Source organism: Eupeodes corollae, chromosome 1 (assembly GCF_945859685.1).
Source record: "Eupeodes corollae chromosome 1, idEupCoro1.1, whole genome shotgun sequence".
Lineage (NCBI taxonomy): Eukaryota > Metazoa > Arthropoda > Insecta > Diptera > Syrphidae > Eupeodes > Eupeodes corollae.
The window spans coordinates 140,942,773-140,960,556 of record NC_079147.1 but is presented as its reverse complement, the minus strand read 5'-3'; the positions used below and the strand labels follow the sequence as shown (position 1 = coordinate 140,960,556).

Sequence of the window (17,784 nt, the reverse complement as noted above, 5' to 3'; positions counted from 1 at the left end):
TTGTACTTTTAAGTTCGATCTTTCTAAGACTTCAGGGTTTCTGTCATAACGCCATTCAAATGTGAAGAGAAAACAAGACTTTTTGAGGCGGTTTAAATGAAATTTTCTTTTGCTCCTTACTTCAATATTCAGCTTAAAACAGTCTTAGTATAGCATACAATTTTCGAAAAACACTTTTTTTCCTGTTAGGCTGCTTTTCACATAAAAAAAACGCAATTTTTGTCGTTTTAGTATGTTTGTCAGACAAAAATAAGACGGTTTAAAAAATACTACCTTTTAAAATTAAATCCTTTGTCTAATCGAGTCAATCGCTTCAATTTTTTAAAAACTTGGCAGAAGTACAAATTATGTTAAAAACGTGTATTTAAAATACTCTTTGGCAAACAGATAAAATCGGAGTAAACACGAAAGTGAATTTTAAAACTTGTTTTCCAAAAGCATAAGATTACCTAAAGGTTTCTCAAAATTTCATACATAGTAATTGACAATATAGCAACTTCCATAGAAGGTAATGAAAAAAAACGCAATAGTGGAACATCATTGGAAGTCTAGTTGAGAATAACACCAAAAACACAATTAAAGTGAAAAATTGTCTTTTCTGGTTTCCTTAAATATGAAAAAGTAATTAAAAAAATTAAGCACAATGATCGGCCTAGTTCTTGACGCCACTTAAAAATTCCTCGTTAATTCTTGACTCCACTTTAAAATTTCTCGTTAGACCTACAAACAAAGAAAACATACCCCAACAAGGTTCGCCCATTCCCTAGCAATCAATTAGCAGATATAATCGATTACCAATCCACTCTATCTTATTTGAAAAACGGCCACAATGCTCGTATAACATGGACATTGGACATATACTCCCGTACTGGCATAAGCTAGACTAGAAATAAAAAGATCATACTTTTCATTTGACAACGTGTTCTCCCGGATCCATTCCATCACTGCACCAAAACTCAAAATGTTAATCTCACCCACCTTAGCGTTAGCATTTTGTCTGCCTTCTGGTCACACTTCGCATTATATTCCTACTGCCCACCAGAAGTTGCTAAAAAATAAGTCTTACAAAAACCAGAACCACCTCCGCCGACACTGAACTGTTGCTGCTGTTCAGTCACACGTCAAAGTGATTTTCGATTTCTGAACAAATGCCGCCATTACCGCTGTGCGTGCAAATTAAGCAGAAAAAATTGCATGCTTACACACACCCCCACATTGGAAGGTACCTCAATCTAAATACAATGTTGATATGTCTACCGCTATACCTAGTTTATTTTTTTTAAAGACAGGACAAGGCTTCGAGCTCGTTTTCGCTGGCTTGGACAGCAGAAGCCATTTGTATCAGCTGCACCGAGAGACACACAGAATTTCACATCCCATCGATCGTTTTTCACCTACGAAAAGCTCGCAGTTGCAGTGAATGAGTCTGCCCACACGCTCTTGACGAGCACCGAATTCACCGCCGCCATTCATAAACCGAGAAAATACCGCCCGGGGACCAACAAAAAGAAACACAACGCTACTCTTCATACTGCACGCTGCGCCGCCGCCCTCGTCGTGATGTTGCTCTATTTTTGAGTGCAGTGGATTAAACCAGGTGGCAGAAACTAATCTTTGTCACTGTGCTTGCTGGTTGCTGCCAACTGACAGCGTTTCCAGCTGAGTTTCAGCTGTCAACTGCGCTGTATGGAAATTTTCTTTAAAAATTGTACTTTTGTTTCAATGTTGTTGTTTGTGGGTTAGTTCTATGGAGGTGATCTCTTCAAGCTCGCATCACCTCTTTGCGTTGTATTTGAAGCCATCATGGTCTTGACAGGAACCCGTTTGGCTGTTAGGCTGTGACACTGCGGAGTGCTTATGCTCAGTATACTCACACTGATCACATTGCTGTCGCCCATTCCGAGTGAGAGATGGTATAGATTTGCGCATATGGTAAAGCGAGACATCCGAGGAAGTGTGTTGTGCAACAATTTTATTGCTCGCTGAGCGAAGCTTTCATAACAAAATTCAAAACGTACTTAGCTGACTTGAAGAGACGTTATAACGCAGCGGCGGCGGCGGCAGCGACGCAGAGCGGGGGCGGGCGCACTGATGAGATTCTAGGTCTTGAGGCAGACGTAGACGACAGATATATCGTTCTGCATTTGGTTGTGCCATTTGAAGCCACGATTTATAGGCTTCGATGGGCGACAAGGCAACGTCACGGTTGCTTTTGCTTGACTATAGTCGACTGGACAGTGGATGTGGAAGACGTTTTTGATAAGTTTATCAGGCCTCATAGGCGAAGGCGATTGATACAATAGAAAAAAGAAAGAAATCTTGAATCCAAAGCCGAGGCCCTATAGCTTGTTGGTGATTGTGACCTTTTTGAGTCGCCTATGAAACGCACCTATGATGGCTGCAAATCGTCGTAAAGTCACTTCTGTGGAGGCGGACAAACATTTCCGATTAGATTTTGAAATTGGAAATGTTCAACTCTGAGCCGAGACCAAGATGCCCGCAGCAGAAGGAGCAGCACTCGCTCGTCGCTCGTATCATTACTGAAGAGTGATGACGATGTGATGACACGTTCAACCAACCCACCGCACCCACCCGCCGATCCCCCAGCGCCAAATGTGAGTATTTTCATAGGACTTTTGATTCTTGTACTTGTTGTGTTATTTTTTTGTTCAACACGCGCTTGCAGTGGAGACGCGCGTGTATCTTCTTCGATTGGATAATAAATTGTTTGCGTCAAATTCAATTACGATTCGATTGGAGGCAACAGGCAATGATGAATGAATCGATGATGGGCTGGAGCGCACTTTGCACTTTTGTTAACGATTAAATGAAGAAACGTTTTGTGTTTTAGGATAAGGCAATCTTTGTTTTTTTTTCGCCAGGGGATTGATTCTGAAGCTTGCCTACTGTTTTATTGTAAATGAAATGGTTTTTGAGATTGAATGTAATGTCCTTTAGCACAATATATGTACGAATATATGTACATATACAAAATTAACGACATGAAGGAGCAGTGTGAAGACTTCTGTTTGATTGCAATCGGTTTTTCCAAAAGTATTTGCTATGATAAAAATTGAAGTCTTTTAAAAGGAATTTGCTTTTTCTCTAGTGACCAACAATTTTTGATAATAATTTATCAGAAACATTTAAAATATAACTAACCTAACGAAGAAAAATGTACCAAGAGAAATAAATTGCTTTGAGCCAGAATTGCAGAAGCTTAAGTCACTTGCATGTTTAAGTTTGACTTTAATTCACAATCTAGTTAGGGGCTTATGAATTGGGAAAAAATTAGATCCTAAGTAAGTGAATGACTTATGATTTAGAAATAATAATTCCAAAGCTAATATTACCCAGCTAATACTCTGATTAGATTAGAAGAATGTTTAAGTGGAAAATTAATAATCTGGTATATAAGGTAGTACCATTTAAGATTTTTAGAAGCTTCAACACTACTTTCGTTACTAATTAAATAATTATGCAGTCAAAACAATTTTAAGAATTTCCAATCTACCAACTAATATATGTATTACATTCTGTTTTTTATTCATTATTTACTTTTGCTTTTATTAAATTCATAAGTCACTGAGAAGCTTACGAATTATTTTTTAAATTCAAGAATTTGCAACCCTGCTTGGAGGTTTATGTATAGAGTTTTGGCCAAACGAGTTTTATTGGCATATTATTGGTAGTTTTACTCCATCGGTATCATTCTTAAAAAGGTGGTTTGTTTCTCATAGGACTTAACAACCAAACCATTTGAGATATTTTGAAAAAAATTATTATAAGCTTAAAGTACATTTAAAACATTTATTAATGCAACTCCACTTCGTTCATATGATTACCGCAGTTAAGTTTGCAGCAGTCGATTCGTTACACCAAGTTTTCGACAATTCGGTACACAGCTTCTTCGCTTTCAATATAAGCTCTGAGCGCTGGTATCCTACTAACTAGGCGACCAACCGTTTGGTCCATTTCTTGAGATAACACGCTCATCAAACTTAGAAATATGGATTTTCAACCGACCAATACCGCTTCAATGCTTCGTCACTGAAGATGATTTTGCGTTGAAATTTATCATTCTGGTGTTGAGTTTACTGAATAAATAGTAAAAAGATCCCTTCAAAAATTAAATTCAAAGTTGTGAGATATCTATTAAAACACCTGATATAAGTTTGCATGCCGATAAGGGTGGCAAATTATTTCCATTTTGTTAACAACTTCGTCAACTTTGCAGTTTTCTGAAATGTTCCCCAGTACCCAACAAAGTAAAATCTTAAACTATTTTGCATTTCTCTGCAAAAGCTGGAGAAGGTTGTTTTGTAAATTTATATAGAAAATGTCCAATGATTTTATGGCAGTTGGAAAGACGTGTGTATCGGTATTCGATATTAAGTTATCTCTTAGACAAGAGGGGATCACTTTGATAGCCAGAAGTTCTGTCTGGAACAATGATTTGGAATAACAAAGAAGAGGCATAGATCAAGACTTTTGGAGCATTTAGCTGCACGTTTAAAAAAGTCTGCTAAAAATGGTACATTCGTCCACATACAAACGTAGGTGATGTTCATTTTAAAGTTATTGTTGAATAATTGGATGGATGGGAGTTGATGAAGTTGAAGTTAAGAATTCCTAGAATTGGAATCAGTGGAGTGATTGTATTTGCTGCCGATTGTAAGTAATCTTTCTAATTTATCAAACTTATCTCATATATAAAGAGACTGTTTTTAGACTTTGCCAAATTTATCACGATTTGTTGCTGTATTTAGAACAAGAAACCATATTGTTCTAATTAAAGGATAACCGAAATTTATACTCAGTATACATCGTTATAAGATGATGTAGAAACCATTAATTACCAATGGTCTTCTTTGCAAGAAAATAGTTCCAATTTTGCTTTTTTCAATCTCTCAGGAATATGCTCAGCTTAATTTATTATTTCAAATAAATCGAAGTGTTTATGTCAGATCTTAAGTTATACACCATTAATATAGGAAGATTCTACACGTGGACAAATCGGTTTTTTTGTGAATTTACTCAAGTCCACATCGATTTGGGAATTTAGTTGGCTAGCTTAACTTGCTTAAAGATTTGGTAGTATAGTTCGTTTAAAACTCAGTACTTGAGAAGGAGGAGAAATTGATCTGCCGGTCTTAAGTTAATAATCCTGTTTATTAGAATTTGATTTATCAGCTCTCTGACCGAAGTGGATATCAATGATAGGTTCCATGGTTTTAAGAAGCATGATGATAAGCCGTATTGTGCCGCAGCCCTTTTGAATTAACATGGCTGGGCTTACCAGGTTTGGGTGTAAATGCAACTTTGACTTTTCTTCTCCATGACAATGGAATACGAGTAAGTACAAGACATCTATTTAAGATGTGTTCAAGACTGAGTTTGCCGGAGTTTATTGACGATTAACCGAAGAATCTCTTTGTTTTATTAACTGGTTAATTGGACTATAAGTACAATAGTTGGATAGACTTAAAATTGTTCGAATGGGAACTCTATTTCTTAGATTACCGCTACCAACAGTAAAATTAAGCAATTCGGGAGTGATGAGGATGAGACCCATTTAAGATTCAAATAACATCACAGAAATGCTAATACTCTCTAATATTGGTGAATGGAGGAATACCAATATAAACCAAGATGGAAACAAACGTAAGGCAAATATAAAACATTTTTTGTACACCTTCTAGTTTATTAATATGTTTTGTTTAATGAGGGGCCCAGATAATGACAGCATTCTCAAATACACATCTAATAAATGACACAGGATTTCGACAGAAAATATTCACACTAGCCTGGAAGGCCTGAAACGCCCATATTCTACGGAACAAATTTTTACATGACCAAAAATTACGGCAAAAATACTCCAATGTCACAAAGGAAGTAAAATTGTTGGTCATTTGTAAAAACAAAATAGGAATTCTTAATCTATCTCGGTTCCTACGCTCGTTGTGAATGACACTCCATTTTTTAGCTCCTTAGAGAAAGCAAATCTCTTTACTATGCAGTTTGCTACAAGTGAGTGTTATGACTCCGCCTGTACTTGAGCGAGTTGGTGATTCTATGGGGCAAATCTTTTTTTCGCTCTCTTACTGTAGCGAGAGTCCTAAGATATCTTAATATACATAAATCCGTTTGTCCGAATGGTATCCCCGCTATTGTTCTGAAGAGGTGTTCTTCAAATCTGGCAAAACCGCTGCGTAAGCTTTTTCATCTGTCCTACTCCTCAGGTCTCGTTCCGAGCGGATGGAAAACCGCATTTGTCCAGCCTATTCCCAAAAAAGGCGAATCTTCCTCACCCTCTAATTGCCGACCGATTGCAATTACGTCCCTTCTTTCCAAGGTGATGGAAACGCTGATTAATTATCAGCTCAAGAAATATCTTGAAGATCGAAAGCTTTTTAATGACCGACAATAGGACTTTCGTAGCAATAGGTCCACTGGTGATGTCATTTATCTTTAAATTGTTTTGGAGAAAGTAAGACTATTGCACTTGATATTTCAAAAGCATTCGATAGGGTTTGGCATCAGGCTCTCTTATCAAAAATGCGTGCTTTCGGTTTGGATGAATTCCTGCTTCCTTGGATTAGTAATAACGTTTCAAATCGTTTAATACAAGTTGTATTGGATGGATTTGAGTCTGAAAACCACAAAATAAATGCTCTTCAACACTCTTTCTCATTTTTACTAATGATCTCCTGTCTGCAACTTCTAATTCAATACATTGTTTCGCTGACAATAGTACTCTTAGCTTTTCAAATTCGTTTTTACATTCACACCCCTTTTCTTCGGATGTGGAACTGCAACGACAAAATATGATAAGCTCATTAAATTCTGACCTAAACAGCATTGTACAATGGGGAATAAGCAACCGCGAGGAATTTAATGCTTCGAAAACGCAATGCTGTCTTCTATCGTTAAAGCAGAATATACCCCCCTTGCCATTGTTCATAAATGGCACTTGCATGGAGGAAACTAAACATCTCGATATTCTCGGTACGTGTATCACCAACCACCTTTTGTGGAACGATCACATACTCGATGTCGCCAAAAATGCCGCAAGATGTTTGGGTTTTCTAAGGCGATGCAAGATGTTTTTTTTCCCCTCTTATCTGGCTGTTATTTACAAGACTTATATACGTCCAAAGCTTAAGTATAACTCCCATTTCTGGGCTGGTGCTCCTGCAACTTACTTAAGCCTCTTGGACAGTATTGATTGATTGGTGATATTACCATCATGCGATCATTTAAGTCACTTGAACATCGTTGAAATATTTCTTGTCTCACCCTCCCTCAACGTTATTTTAATGGTTTATGCTCTAGAGAAATAGCCAGTTGAATTCCTCCCTTTAAACAGTTCAACCTTAATACTCGCGCTTCTAGGAATGCTTATCAGTATACCCTCGAGCCCAACTTCGGTCGTACTGTCAAGTACAGAGATTCGTTCTTTAGCCGTACTATGCGAATGTGGAATGCCTTGCCACACTCTGTCTTTCCAAGCCATTGCAATATTCAAGAATTCAAAACCAATGTGCACCGACACCTCCTTTCAACCCCTCTCTCCCTTTCCTAGTGTCTATATAATAAGCTTAGTATTATCCCTTTGAGTGTGTGCTTATTGTAAAAATAAAAAATATATGAACTTATTTACGGGTGTATACAATTAATATCGTACCCACCTATAGTTTTTTAAGGTCGACTTGAACTATTTTAACGTTATCAGCGTATTATAATGTCATTATATTCGGTAAAATGGAAGGATGGTAATTTATAAATAAAATAATAGTTGACTAAGATGGCTTCGCTGTGGAATACTAGAGTTTTACTTTTTATTTACTTGAGCGGTTGTTTTGAAAAACAACACTGTAATATCTATCAATCAAGTCCAATTTTCTTAAAAGTATAGCGTATCTCAGTTTGTTAAAAGCATTACTAAAGTCCGTAAATGCGCAGTCTACTTGTAGGTTTCTTTCGAAGGGGTCAATATAAAATGTGGTAAACTCAAAGACATTTGTTACTGTTAATTTTATTTTACAAAACCAAAACCAATTTCAAAAAAAAATATCACAGACATGACAGTTTGGATACAGGACGTAAATTATAAAGATACGTGCCATTTTATTGGTTGGTTTGCACAAGACATATTTCCATGAGATTGGAAAGCGTCAGCTTTTTATAGATTTATTAAACAGGACAAACAACGGATATTATAGATGTTTTGCACATTTTTGGAGTCTAAATGATGATAAGAAATCAGGACTAAGATTCTCGTCAAGATTTGAAATTTTGTATAGTATTACTGTGGGAAAATACTTCAAAGCTTAAAGAGTTGTATGACAAGTTAGAATTTGATGAAAAAGATTGTTCATAGGTACCCTTCCGCAAACATGTGGCTTCTTTCATCTTTATAAGTCATGCTTGAAGGTAATTCGTCAAATTTTCCTTAACAAATTACCAAAAGTTTCGAGTATTTACTTTTAAATCGCCCGTAAAAAACTTCAAGTGGCAAAGGCAGTGATTACAAACCAAGTCAATATTCTTAACGTTTATTATAATTTTCATCATTAACATGGTAAATATATTTAACAACACTTTAATTGAATTTTAAATTCAACCACTTTTTACATAAATTCTATCATTATTTATTCATAAATTACCCGTTTATAATAAAGTGCAAGAGTGGTTTAATTGATTCATATAATTTTGCCCATAAAAAAATAAATAAATTAAAACAAAAAAAAAACATCAGAACCTCCCCATTCGTAGGTGTGGTGTGCATTTGCAATAAAACCCCTATTAAAATAAATGTAACCATCGTAATTTAATCTATAGCTTACTCCATGTAAAGCAGCAGTTAATGAGACTTATACTGCAGCGGAAATCCATTTGACACAAAAGATTAATGTTAAGCAACAAAATTCACAGCGAAATGAATAAAAATTATAAATTTATATTCATAAACCACCTACATTCATAAAGTTCATAGGAGAACGAAGCAAAACGAAAAATAACGTAACGCATGTAACCATATTGATGTATTAATCAAGCTTCTTTTTAAGCGTTTTTCAAGCTTATTCATATAAGAACGAAACACTACAAGAAGACGACCTCAATAACTCTTTAAGATTCTATAAAAAATTAAGAAGAAAAAGGCAAAACTTACTCAAATAAGGCTTAAGCAAGTCTGCCCACAGATATTTAAAAAAAAAAATCATCTAGCAAAAACCCTTTCTCAATTCAGAACTCATATTTTTAATTAAAAATCAATATCACGACCGCAAGGTGATTGAAAATCATTAGAGACACCAAAGTTGCTCTGCTGGTGCTGATGATATGGCTTGATGTCAACTTGGTGGCGGCGGCGGCGCCAAAATCAACGTAGGCCGACCACGACGACGACGCACTTCCAACTTTATAAGCACCACGGAGTTTGATACACGATTGCATCATTGATCTGAAAATATATATTTTCCATCAAAATTTACCTGTTTCAATCAATCGTTAACGACTCGAGCGACCGACGCGACACGGTGTCGATAAAGATGACGAAGAGGGCAGGGTACGTTTGAGGCACCACGGTAGTACCTGTATACCAGAGTGTGTCCATCAACCTACACACTCGCGCGCCATCAACGAGACTCGACCCGACCAGTCGCATAGATTCTTCGAATAAATTGCCAACCGCAAAATTATCATTTTACTGCCAGAAAAGTATCTAATCCCCGCAACAACAAGCAAGATTGCTGGCGATTGCAGTCCATTAGCATGGAGTCACGTTATGGAGCGGTGCAGCCAGCAGCGGTCAGATTTCATTCATAAAAATCGAAAGTAGCTTCGCTATAGCTGCAAACCTCCAAATCACAGCGCAGCAGTGCTTACACTATACACTCCGCTCCGTTCCGTTGTTGCGCCATCTACCACCACCTACTTAACGTGTATACAGGTGGTGTAGTACAGCGTCGCGTGCCTCACTCACTTTTCTGGGGCGATGACAACAACTATGCAACACAGATAAAAGTGATGGCAGCGACTACGGCAGCGGCCGACGAAACGGACGAAAGAAATTCCTTCTTACGGGCACGATTGGTAAAAAATCTTTAAGTAATAGATCAAAAGGATACTACTTACTACTTTACCCTTAGCAGCACCGACCGTCGCCTCGTCGTTGATATATGTATGTTTGAATGTATGCATAAAGCAGCATCTTTGAATAACTGCCGGAACAGTGAAAACAGCAAGCCAGATAAAAGATCTACAGATCGATAAGTATCTAGATACACGATAGAGATAAAACGACCGTACGGATGGCGCGCGGTATAAACTACCAAAAAAGGTTCGTTTGATTGTCGACTGTCGAGGTTTTGCGAGTGGGCACAATTCGCCTCCTCACAACACCAAGAATATAGGTACACATTGTATGTAGTACTCGAGATCAATCTATTATTATTATTATTATGATTAAATTCCGATTTCATCTTAAGTGTCTTTGTATCCATATTGAAAACATGCCACACAATTATTTGTACATACAAATAAAAATATACTTTTTTTGCATGATTTTAATTTAGTAAGAAACTATTTAATGGTAGTGACCCGCCCACACTTCTAACCGCACACTTCTTGCCTTTACTTTTTTTGAGGAAAGTTTAATTTCCAACAACTATAAGTTGATTAATTTTAGTTCACTTTAAGTAATTAGTAAAGTCATATCTTCTTCAAAAAACGGCTTAGGGATTTTAAATCAAATCTGATATCCACAATATAAAAGCTGGTGTGCCGAAGGGCTCCGTTTTGTCTCCAACTCTCTTCCTCATATTCATAAATAGTCTTTTGTCTGAAACTTCTAGCCCACTATACATTGTTTCGCTGATGACAGTACCCTCTGCTTTTCATACTCGATGCTCACCCCTGTTCTTCAGATCTGCATTACCAACGGCGGCAGCGTATGATAAGCTTATTTCTTCTGATCTTGATGCTTCGAAAACTCAATGCTGTCTACTTTCACAAAAGCTTAACCCTCCCCCAATGCCACTATCCATGAGTGGTACTTGCATCCATGAGATTGAACAACTAACAGTCCTGGGTATGTGCATCACAAACCACTTGTTGTGGAGTGATCACATATTTGAAAAAGCCAAAAATGCTGCTTAGAGTTCAGGTTTTCTCCGACGATGCAAGAAGTTTTTTACCCCTTCTGATCTGGCTATAATTTACAAAGCTTTTATTCATCCAAAACTTGAGTATAACTCTCATATATTAGGGCTGGTGCTCCAATAACGTACTTGAGTCTTCTGGATAGAATTGAAAAAAGAGTTCTAAAAAAGATTGGAGATCGTTCTCTTACAGAGACATTTGCTTCTCTTGAACACCGCCACAAGGTCTTATGCCTGTCATTGTTTCATCGTTACTTTTCTAAACAATGCTCTATTGAAAAAGCTAATTGCATTCCTCCCCTTAAACAATTAAACCGTAATACCCGTAGCGTGATGGTTAGTGCGTGGGACTGTCATGCAAGGGGTTATGGGTTCTATCCCTGCCTGTGCCACCTAACTTCTTTCACGGGTATTGACAAATCCTCCAAAAGTTATTCTTGTCATGAAAAAGTGCTTTCCCAAATAAGCCGTTCGGATTCAGCATATAAACTGTAGGTCCCTTCCATCTCTGACAACATTTCTCGCAAACAGAAATGGTTGAGAGTTGTAAGTCACTAGGCCTTACTAGTTACTTCTTCATGGACTGTTACACCACCTAATTTATTTATTTTATTTATCCGTACTGCTAGGAAATCCCATCAGTTTACCCTAGAGCCCAATTTCGGACGCACTGTTAAGTACAGAGATTCTTTCTTTAGCCGCACTACACGATTGTGGAATCCTTTACCAGGATCAATATTTCCCACTTGTTAGAATGTGCAGACATTCAAAACCAATGTGCATCGGTTTCTCCTTACTAACCCTATCCTCCGCATAATATAAAAAAGTTTAACCCAAATTTTTGACAGCATATCATATTTAAGATATAGCCTGGTTCTAGTACATCGTATAGTTTAAAACCAAATAGTACCAGCTCGCAGACTCTACAAAACGAAAGAAACCTAGTCAGCAATGCACAGGAAATTGTAGGCATGTAATTGTAAGCAGCACTTCCAAAAGCTGCTGTCTGAGAATAATGTAAACGAAATAATCGAAGAGGAAAAAACCATGAGACCAAACAATGCAATCGTTGCAGCTCCCAGTATTGAAGATTAAGAAAGCCATCCATAAGCCTAAAAAAAACAAAATATGGAGGTGATGTTGTCGTAGGGAGTAATCACCATCAGCCCATCAACCAAGTGTGGGAAGGGGAAAGTTTGCCCGATGACTAGACAAATAGCTTAATACCCCAAATCTAAAAAAATGGTGTACTTAAGTATGTCCTCCAAAAATTACATAAGCATATCCCTGTTAAATATTGCCTACAAGATCCTTTTCAACGTACTATGTACCTTCAGCAATACTATTATCAAACCAGGCAGATCAATGAAAGATCAAATATTCTTAAGGCGAATTCTGTAAAAGACCAACGAAGTTCAAGTAGAGACTCAACCTTTTTTATATCGACTTAATATGATAAGTCGACAAGAGCTTCTTTTGGCGATGTCTGAACTTGAGATACCTCAAAAACTTATCCAGCTATGTTGCATGACGTTACAAAATACGAGATGTAACGAGAAAATGGGTAACACCTCATCCGAGCTATTTCACACATGTGCAGGGTTCAGGCATGGAGAGTTACGTTTTAATGTGATTTCTTCAGAGCAGATACTGCGCATGAGTGGTGTTAATGTGGAAGGCACTTTCTTTAACAGGTGCTCACAACTGTTTGGTTATGCGGACGATATCAGCATTATCGGAATGTTTTAGAAGCTCTTGCAGCTATAGATGAACAGGCAAAACGCGTTGAACTTGAAGTGAGAGAGAACAAAACAAAGTTTATGCTATCAACAAACATAGCCTCATCTGTTGGGAGCTGTAATTTCGAGGTAGTCAAGGAGTTCACCTACCTTGAATCAAATATCAATCCACTTAACGACACCTAAGTGGAAATCGGATGAAGGTTTACTCTAGCGAACTGCTAATATTATTGTTTGGCCAAACATAAGAGTTAAGGACCCTATACAAAACTCTAATATTACCACGAGAACAAAATTCAATCTTTAACTATACGAATTGGTGTTTAGGTTTTAAACCAAGAACCGAATTGTTACCTAGTCAAACCTTCTTCGAAGGGATTTGCTCGGGACTTAAATCGTCGAACTTTTCTTCCCGAAACCGAGTTTTCAAATATCTCCAAATTTTAATCTTCTGAAAAATGTTCATAATTAAAAACAAAACAATTGTAGCTCACGAATGAGAAAAAATTATAAATTGCCTAAACTGGTTTTAACCCAAGACCTCTAATATTAAAGTCCTGAGTAGTTATCATAGCGCCACGCATACTAATCTCGAGTTATACTTCTTTTTTTACAAAGTTTCAATTAAAGGTATGTGGTTTCTTAATTTGGTTTGAACTTACTTAACATACAAAAATCTCCTTTCATGAACCTGTTAAAAATAACTCCAGCTAAAGATACAACCTTGGTTTTAAAAAAATTATTCTTGAATCCTATTCACATTGTATAGCAACAAAAACTTTTGTTTTTTATCTTAATTCGATGGCGTCGATTAAACAACACAAAAGCGCCATTTTCTTCAACAATGGTCAAATATCGAGCAGACATATAAGATATCTTATTCACTTCTTGACACTATCGTCACACCAAACACGACATCCACTGTCAATACCTTGCTGTCTGGAAACACTAACTCTGCGGATGCAGGCAAGCTCTGATGATGGCGAACAACAGCGCACCCTATTGGTACATTATTATGAACATACTCGTACATATAAACGACCGAACCGATACGACACATTACTGCATTGTTGTCACATAGAGTTTGCAATTTTTAATGCGATTGCCATTTGACAGGTAACATAGTTTGCAAGTTGTTGTGTCGAGTTTTGTATCGCTATCTCTTTTTTATTCTCTGATGGATGAATAAATGACAGTGCTGTGCATAGTTTTAATTTTTTGAGACTACTTCCTTTGTCTTTTATCGGTCTTAACACCTTTATACTCTGAAAGTTTGTTGACTAAGGCTCATAAAAAGTATCTTATTATTTCGAAGTTCGACAGCTGCTAACAGCCATTTTGTGTGACCAACATTTCTCTTAACAAGCTGTCATTTATTCAGTCTATTTTGCAAAATTACCACGGGGCGGATAAAGTTCGAAAAAATGTGAGCAGATGATAAAATTATTATTTTGTAATAGCTGTTTGACTAACTTTCCGAATGCTTTGTCTATTTATACGTTCCCGTCGTTAATAAGTTGGATACAATTTAAGTCCATTAGTTAACGAAAAGCCAAAACAAAACTCAAGAACTGGCAAACCAGCACAACTGTGGAGGCAGTTGATTTGACGTAAACCACAAGAAGTCTAATACTTACCCAGAACGACATGTAGTTTCTAACGCTAGACTTGGATAGTTGCACATTTTGGATGCTAGAGTTCCGCTCCAATAAAAGAATCGATTTCGACTATATTCCGCACATAGTTGCTTTTTTTTTAAATTACAAATAATATAAAGGTGTATTCCATCAATTTCATGAAAATGCATATATTTAAAAAAGCAGAAACAGTCTTCTTTTGCCCTAAGGTTTTTCTACACTTTGTTTTTATCGTTTTTTTATTTTTACAAGCAATGTTCTTTCAAATTAGCTAGTTGCAATTCCTCCTCAAATAATTCAGTGTTCAATGCCTTACCCAGCTTTATTTTCCCTCTTATTTTGATATTCAAAGCCTAAATCTTCTATTTTATTAATCGCTGTTCTTCCATCTTTGCAATATTTCGAAATCTATTATTTCCGACACATCAAGATTCCATTGAGTGCAGTAAGTCTTAACCTTCAGTTAGCTGTTGTGAATTATCTGATAACAGTACAATATCATCCGAATATACATAAGTGGACGTTCATTTGAATATCATCTTAAGAAATATCGATTAGAAGTTCAGCATAAAGATCATTTGAAAATAGAACGAAAAGAAGAGAGCTTAACACAAATCCTTGGTGAAGACCTTTGTTAGTGTTATAGAAATCTGACAAACACAAAACATCCAAGACACTTGCAGCCGTACCCTGATAAAAGTCTTTATAGAAGCAAATATCTTCGAAGATGTTTCCAGAGTTGATAGGCTATATATAACATCGTTTCTGTCAATGCTGTTAAAAGCAGCCTTAAGATCGATGAAAATAGCACAGAATTTTATTCATTTTCTCTAATTAAGTCTGTTCCAGTGATGGTACACGTAGGGAAAAATCCCTACACGTGCTTCCACCTTTATGTTTTTGGTCGCTTGTGTCAAATTCAATAAGTTTCGATAATATAAATGTCGATAATATAAAAAAGCAGCACAGAAAACTACAGAAAACAAAGATTCAACGATGCTTGGTTGGAGCTACTTGTAGATTGCTTCAAGGGCTGGTTATCCAAAACGGATGATGTTTTTAAATGCAAATGTGAAGCTTGTGACAAGATTCTGTACTGTGGAAAGTCAAAAATTAAGAAACACGCTATAACTAAATTGCATCAACGAAATGTTACCTCAATTAAAAACTCCAGAAATGTGAATTCATTCTTCAAGCCAAAACAAACTGTCCAGAGTGTTGACCGAGAAACAAGCAACTTCGAAATAAAATTAAGTTTGTTTTTCGACGAGCATAATGTTGCTTTCGAAGTTATTGAGCATTTGAATCCACTTCTTAAGAACATAGTTACAGATTCGAAAATAATTAAAAATTCCAAGCTGGGAAGAAAAAAGTGTACCAGCATTATTAAAAATGTTTTAGCCAAAGAAGAGACTGAGGAATTGGTCGACAAATTAAAGAAATACAAATTTTCAATTATGATTGATGAAAGCACGGATATCTGCTTAAATAAATTAATGTGTGTAATGGTACGATTTTTTGACGATGAAGACGGAAAAGTCGTTGTGAGGTTGCTGGACTTGCTAAAAGTTGAATCTGACTGTTCTGCTGAAGCTCTTTACAAGAAATTCAAAGATCTCATTTTGGACAATGAAATTCCCTTTGAAAATATTATTGATAAGCAAAAGGATTTATTCATAAGGCCTACTTGCACAAATTATATTAAGCAGCAGTAACTTTTATACTGATAAGTTTTTCAGACATTTTGAAATAGAAGAGATACATGTGTATGTATTTATAACCGTATAACACGGATGTAGGAAACTCTGAACATCCAAGAAATTTCTTCAATATTTTCCCATTTTTTCTTATAAACAAACAACGTCTCGACAAGACTTGCAAGGAAGGCAAATTTCTCCACATTGATTGGCCAGCTGTCGAAAGTTCCCTTCATTTGAATCAATTTTTCGACAGCTAGCCAATAACAGTCTAGAAATTTGCCTTTGTTGCCTAAGTCTTCTGAACCTAACCATTACTGGAAAATTTTCTAAAATCATGTCAGCTATATTCAAGTACCTATCCCATTTGTATTCATAATATTTAAAGCATTTTGCTTTTCAATTTAGGTATGTGTAGTGACGGAGCAAGTGTTATGGTTTGACAAAATAACTCATTTGCGTCAAGATTGGTTGCAGATAATCAGAAAGTAGTTGTTATCAAGTGTATCTGCCATTCAGCAGCCATTATTGCAAAAAAAACTTGCTTAACTTTGCCCAGAGCACCTGAAGAATTGCTTCGACAAATTGGTAATTACGTTTCTGGAAGCTCTAAACGCTGTCTGCAATTGGAGTAGTTTCAAGAATTACTAAATGAAAAGAAAAATAAGATTCTCAGAACATCTGCAACTCGATGGTTATCTCACCAAAAATGTATTGAAAAAATTTTAAATAATTGGAGTGTGCTTGTGGAATATTTCAAACACGCAGTTACTTCAGACAAATTGAAGTCAGCAGAACTTATTTTAAATGAGTTGACAAACGAATGTAACAAAGCGTATTTACTTTTTCTTAAATATGTACTTGGTTATTTCAACACTTTGAACGCTCTTTTTCAATCGAAAAAAAACTCTTATACATGAGTTACATAAAAAATCAATCAAATTTTTTTTTTCAATTGGGACAAAATTTTATTAAAAGGCCTGAACTCAAAGTCAACTGTAATGTAAGATCACCATATGTTACATTACAAAAAGAAGAAATATATTTAGGCCCAGAGTGTGACCAGATTCTAAAAACTATACCAAAAGTTGCTGTTAACCAAATAAGGCTTGACTGCTTAAGTTTTTATATAACAGCCTTAGAAGAGATCCAACAACGAGTTTGGGTTTTTGAATCCAAGAGTTGTATTAGGATTGGATGGGGACCGATCGGAGTTCCGTTTTGATCTTCTGTCCCAAAAACTTTCCTTAGATATCAATGCGCTTTTGCATGAGTGGATGACAGTCGAATTCAACTTTTTCGAAAAATAAAGAAGCAACTTGGGAGGTTTAGAAGTTGTGCAGTTTTGGAATAAAATAAATAACATACAAAATTTTAATGAAGAAACTATGTTTCCGATTTTGTCTAATCTTGTTAAATATGTCCTGGCACTTCCCCATGCCAATGCTGAAGCAGAGAACATTTTCTCGATCGTTACTGGTGTTCGCACAAAAAAAAGAAACAAATTGAGCCACGAAAATCTTAACTCAATTTATATAATAAGATC

General features: G+C 36.3%; 1 protein-coding gene across 1 annotated transcript in view; it reads left to right on the top strand.

Annotated features, from left to right (window-relative positions):
• LOC129945193 (uncharacterized) overlaps positions 1-16,873 on the top strand; it is a 95,727-nt gene extending 78,854 nt beyond the window's left edge. Inside the window, exons 4-5 of the mRNA XM_056054854.1 lie at positions 15,503-16,252; positions 16,705-16,873. Coding sequence (XP_055910829.1) covers positions 15,503-16,252; positions 16,705-16,873 — 919 coding nt within the window. The remainder of the gene's footprint in view (positions 1-15,502; positions 16,253-16,704) is intronic.
• The last annotated feature ends 911 nt before the right edge of the window (positions 16,874-17,784 follow it).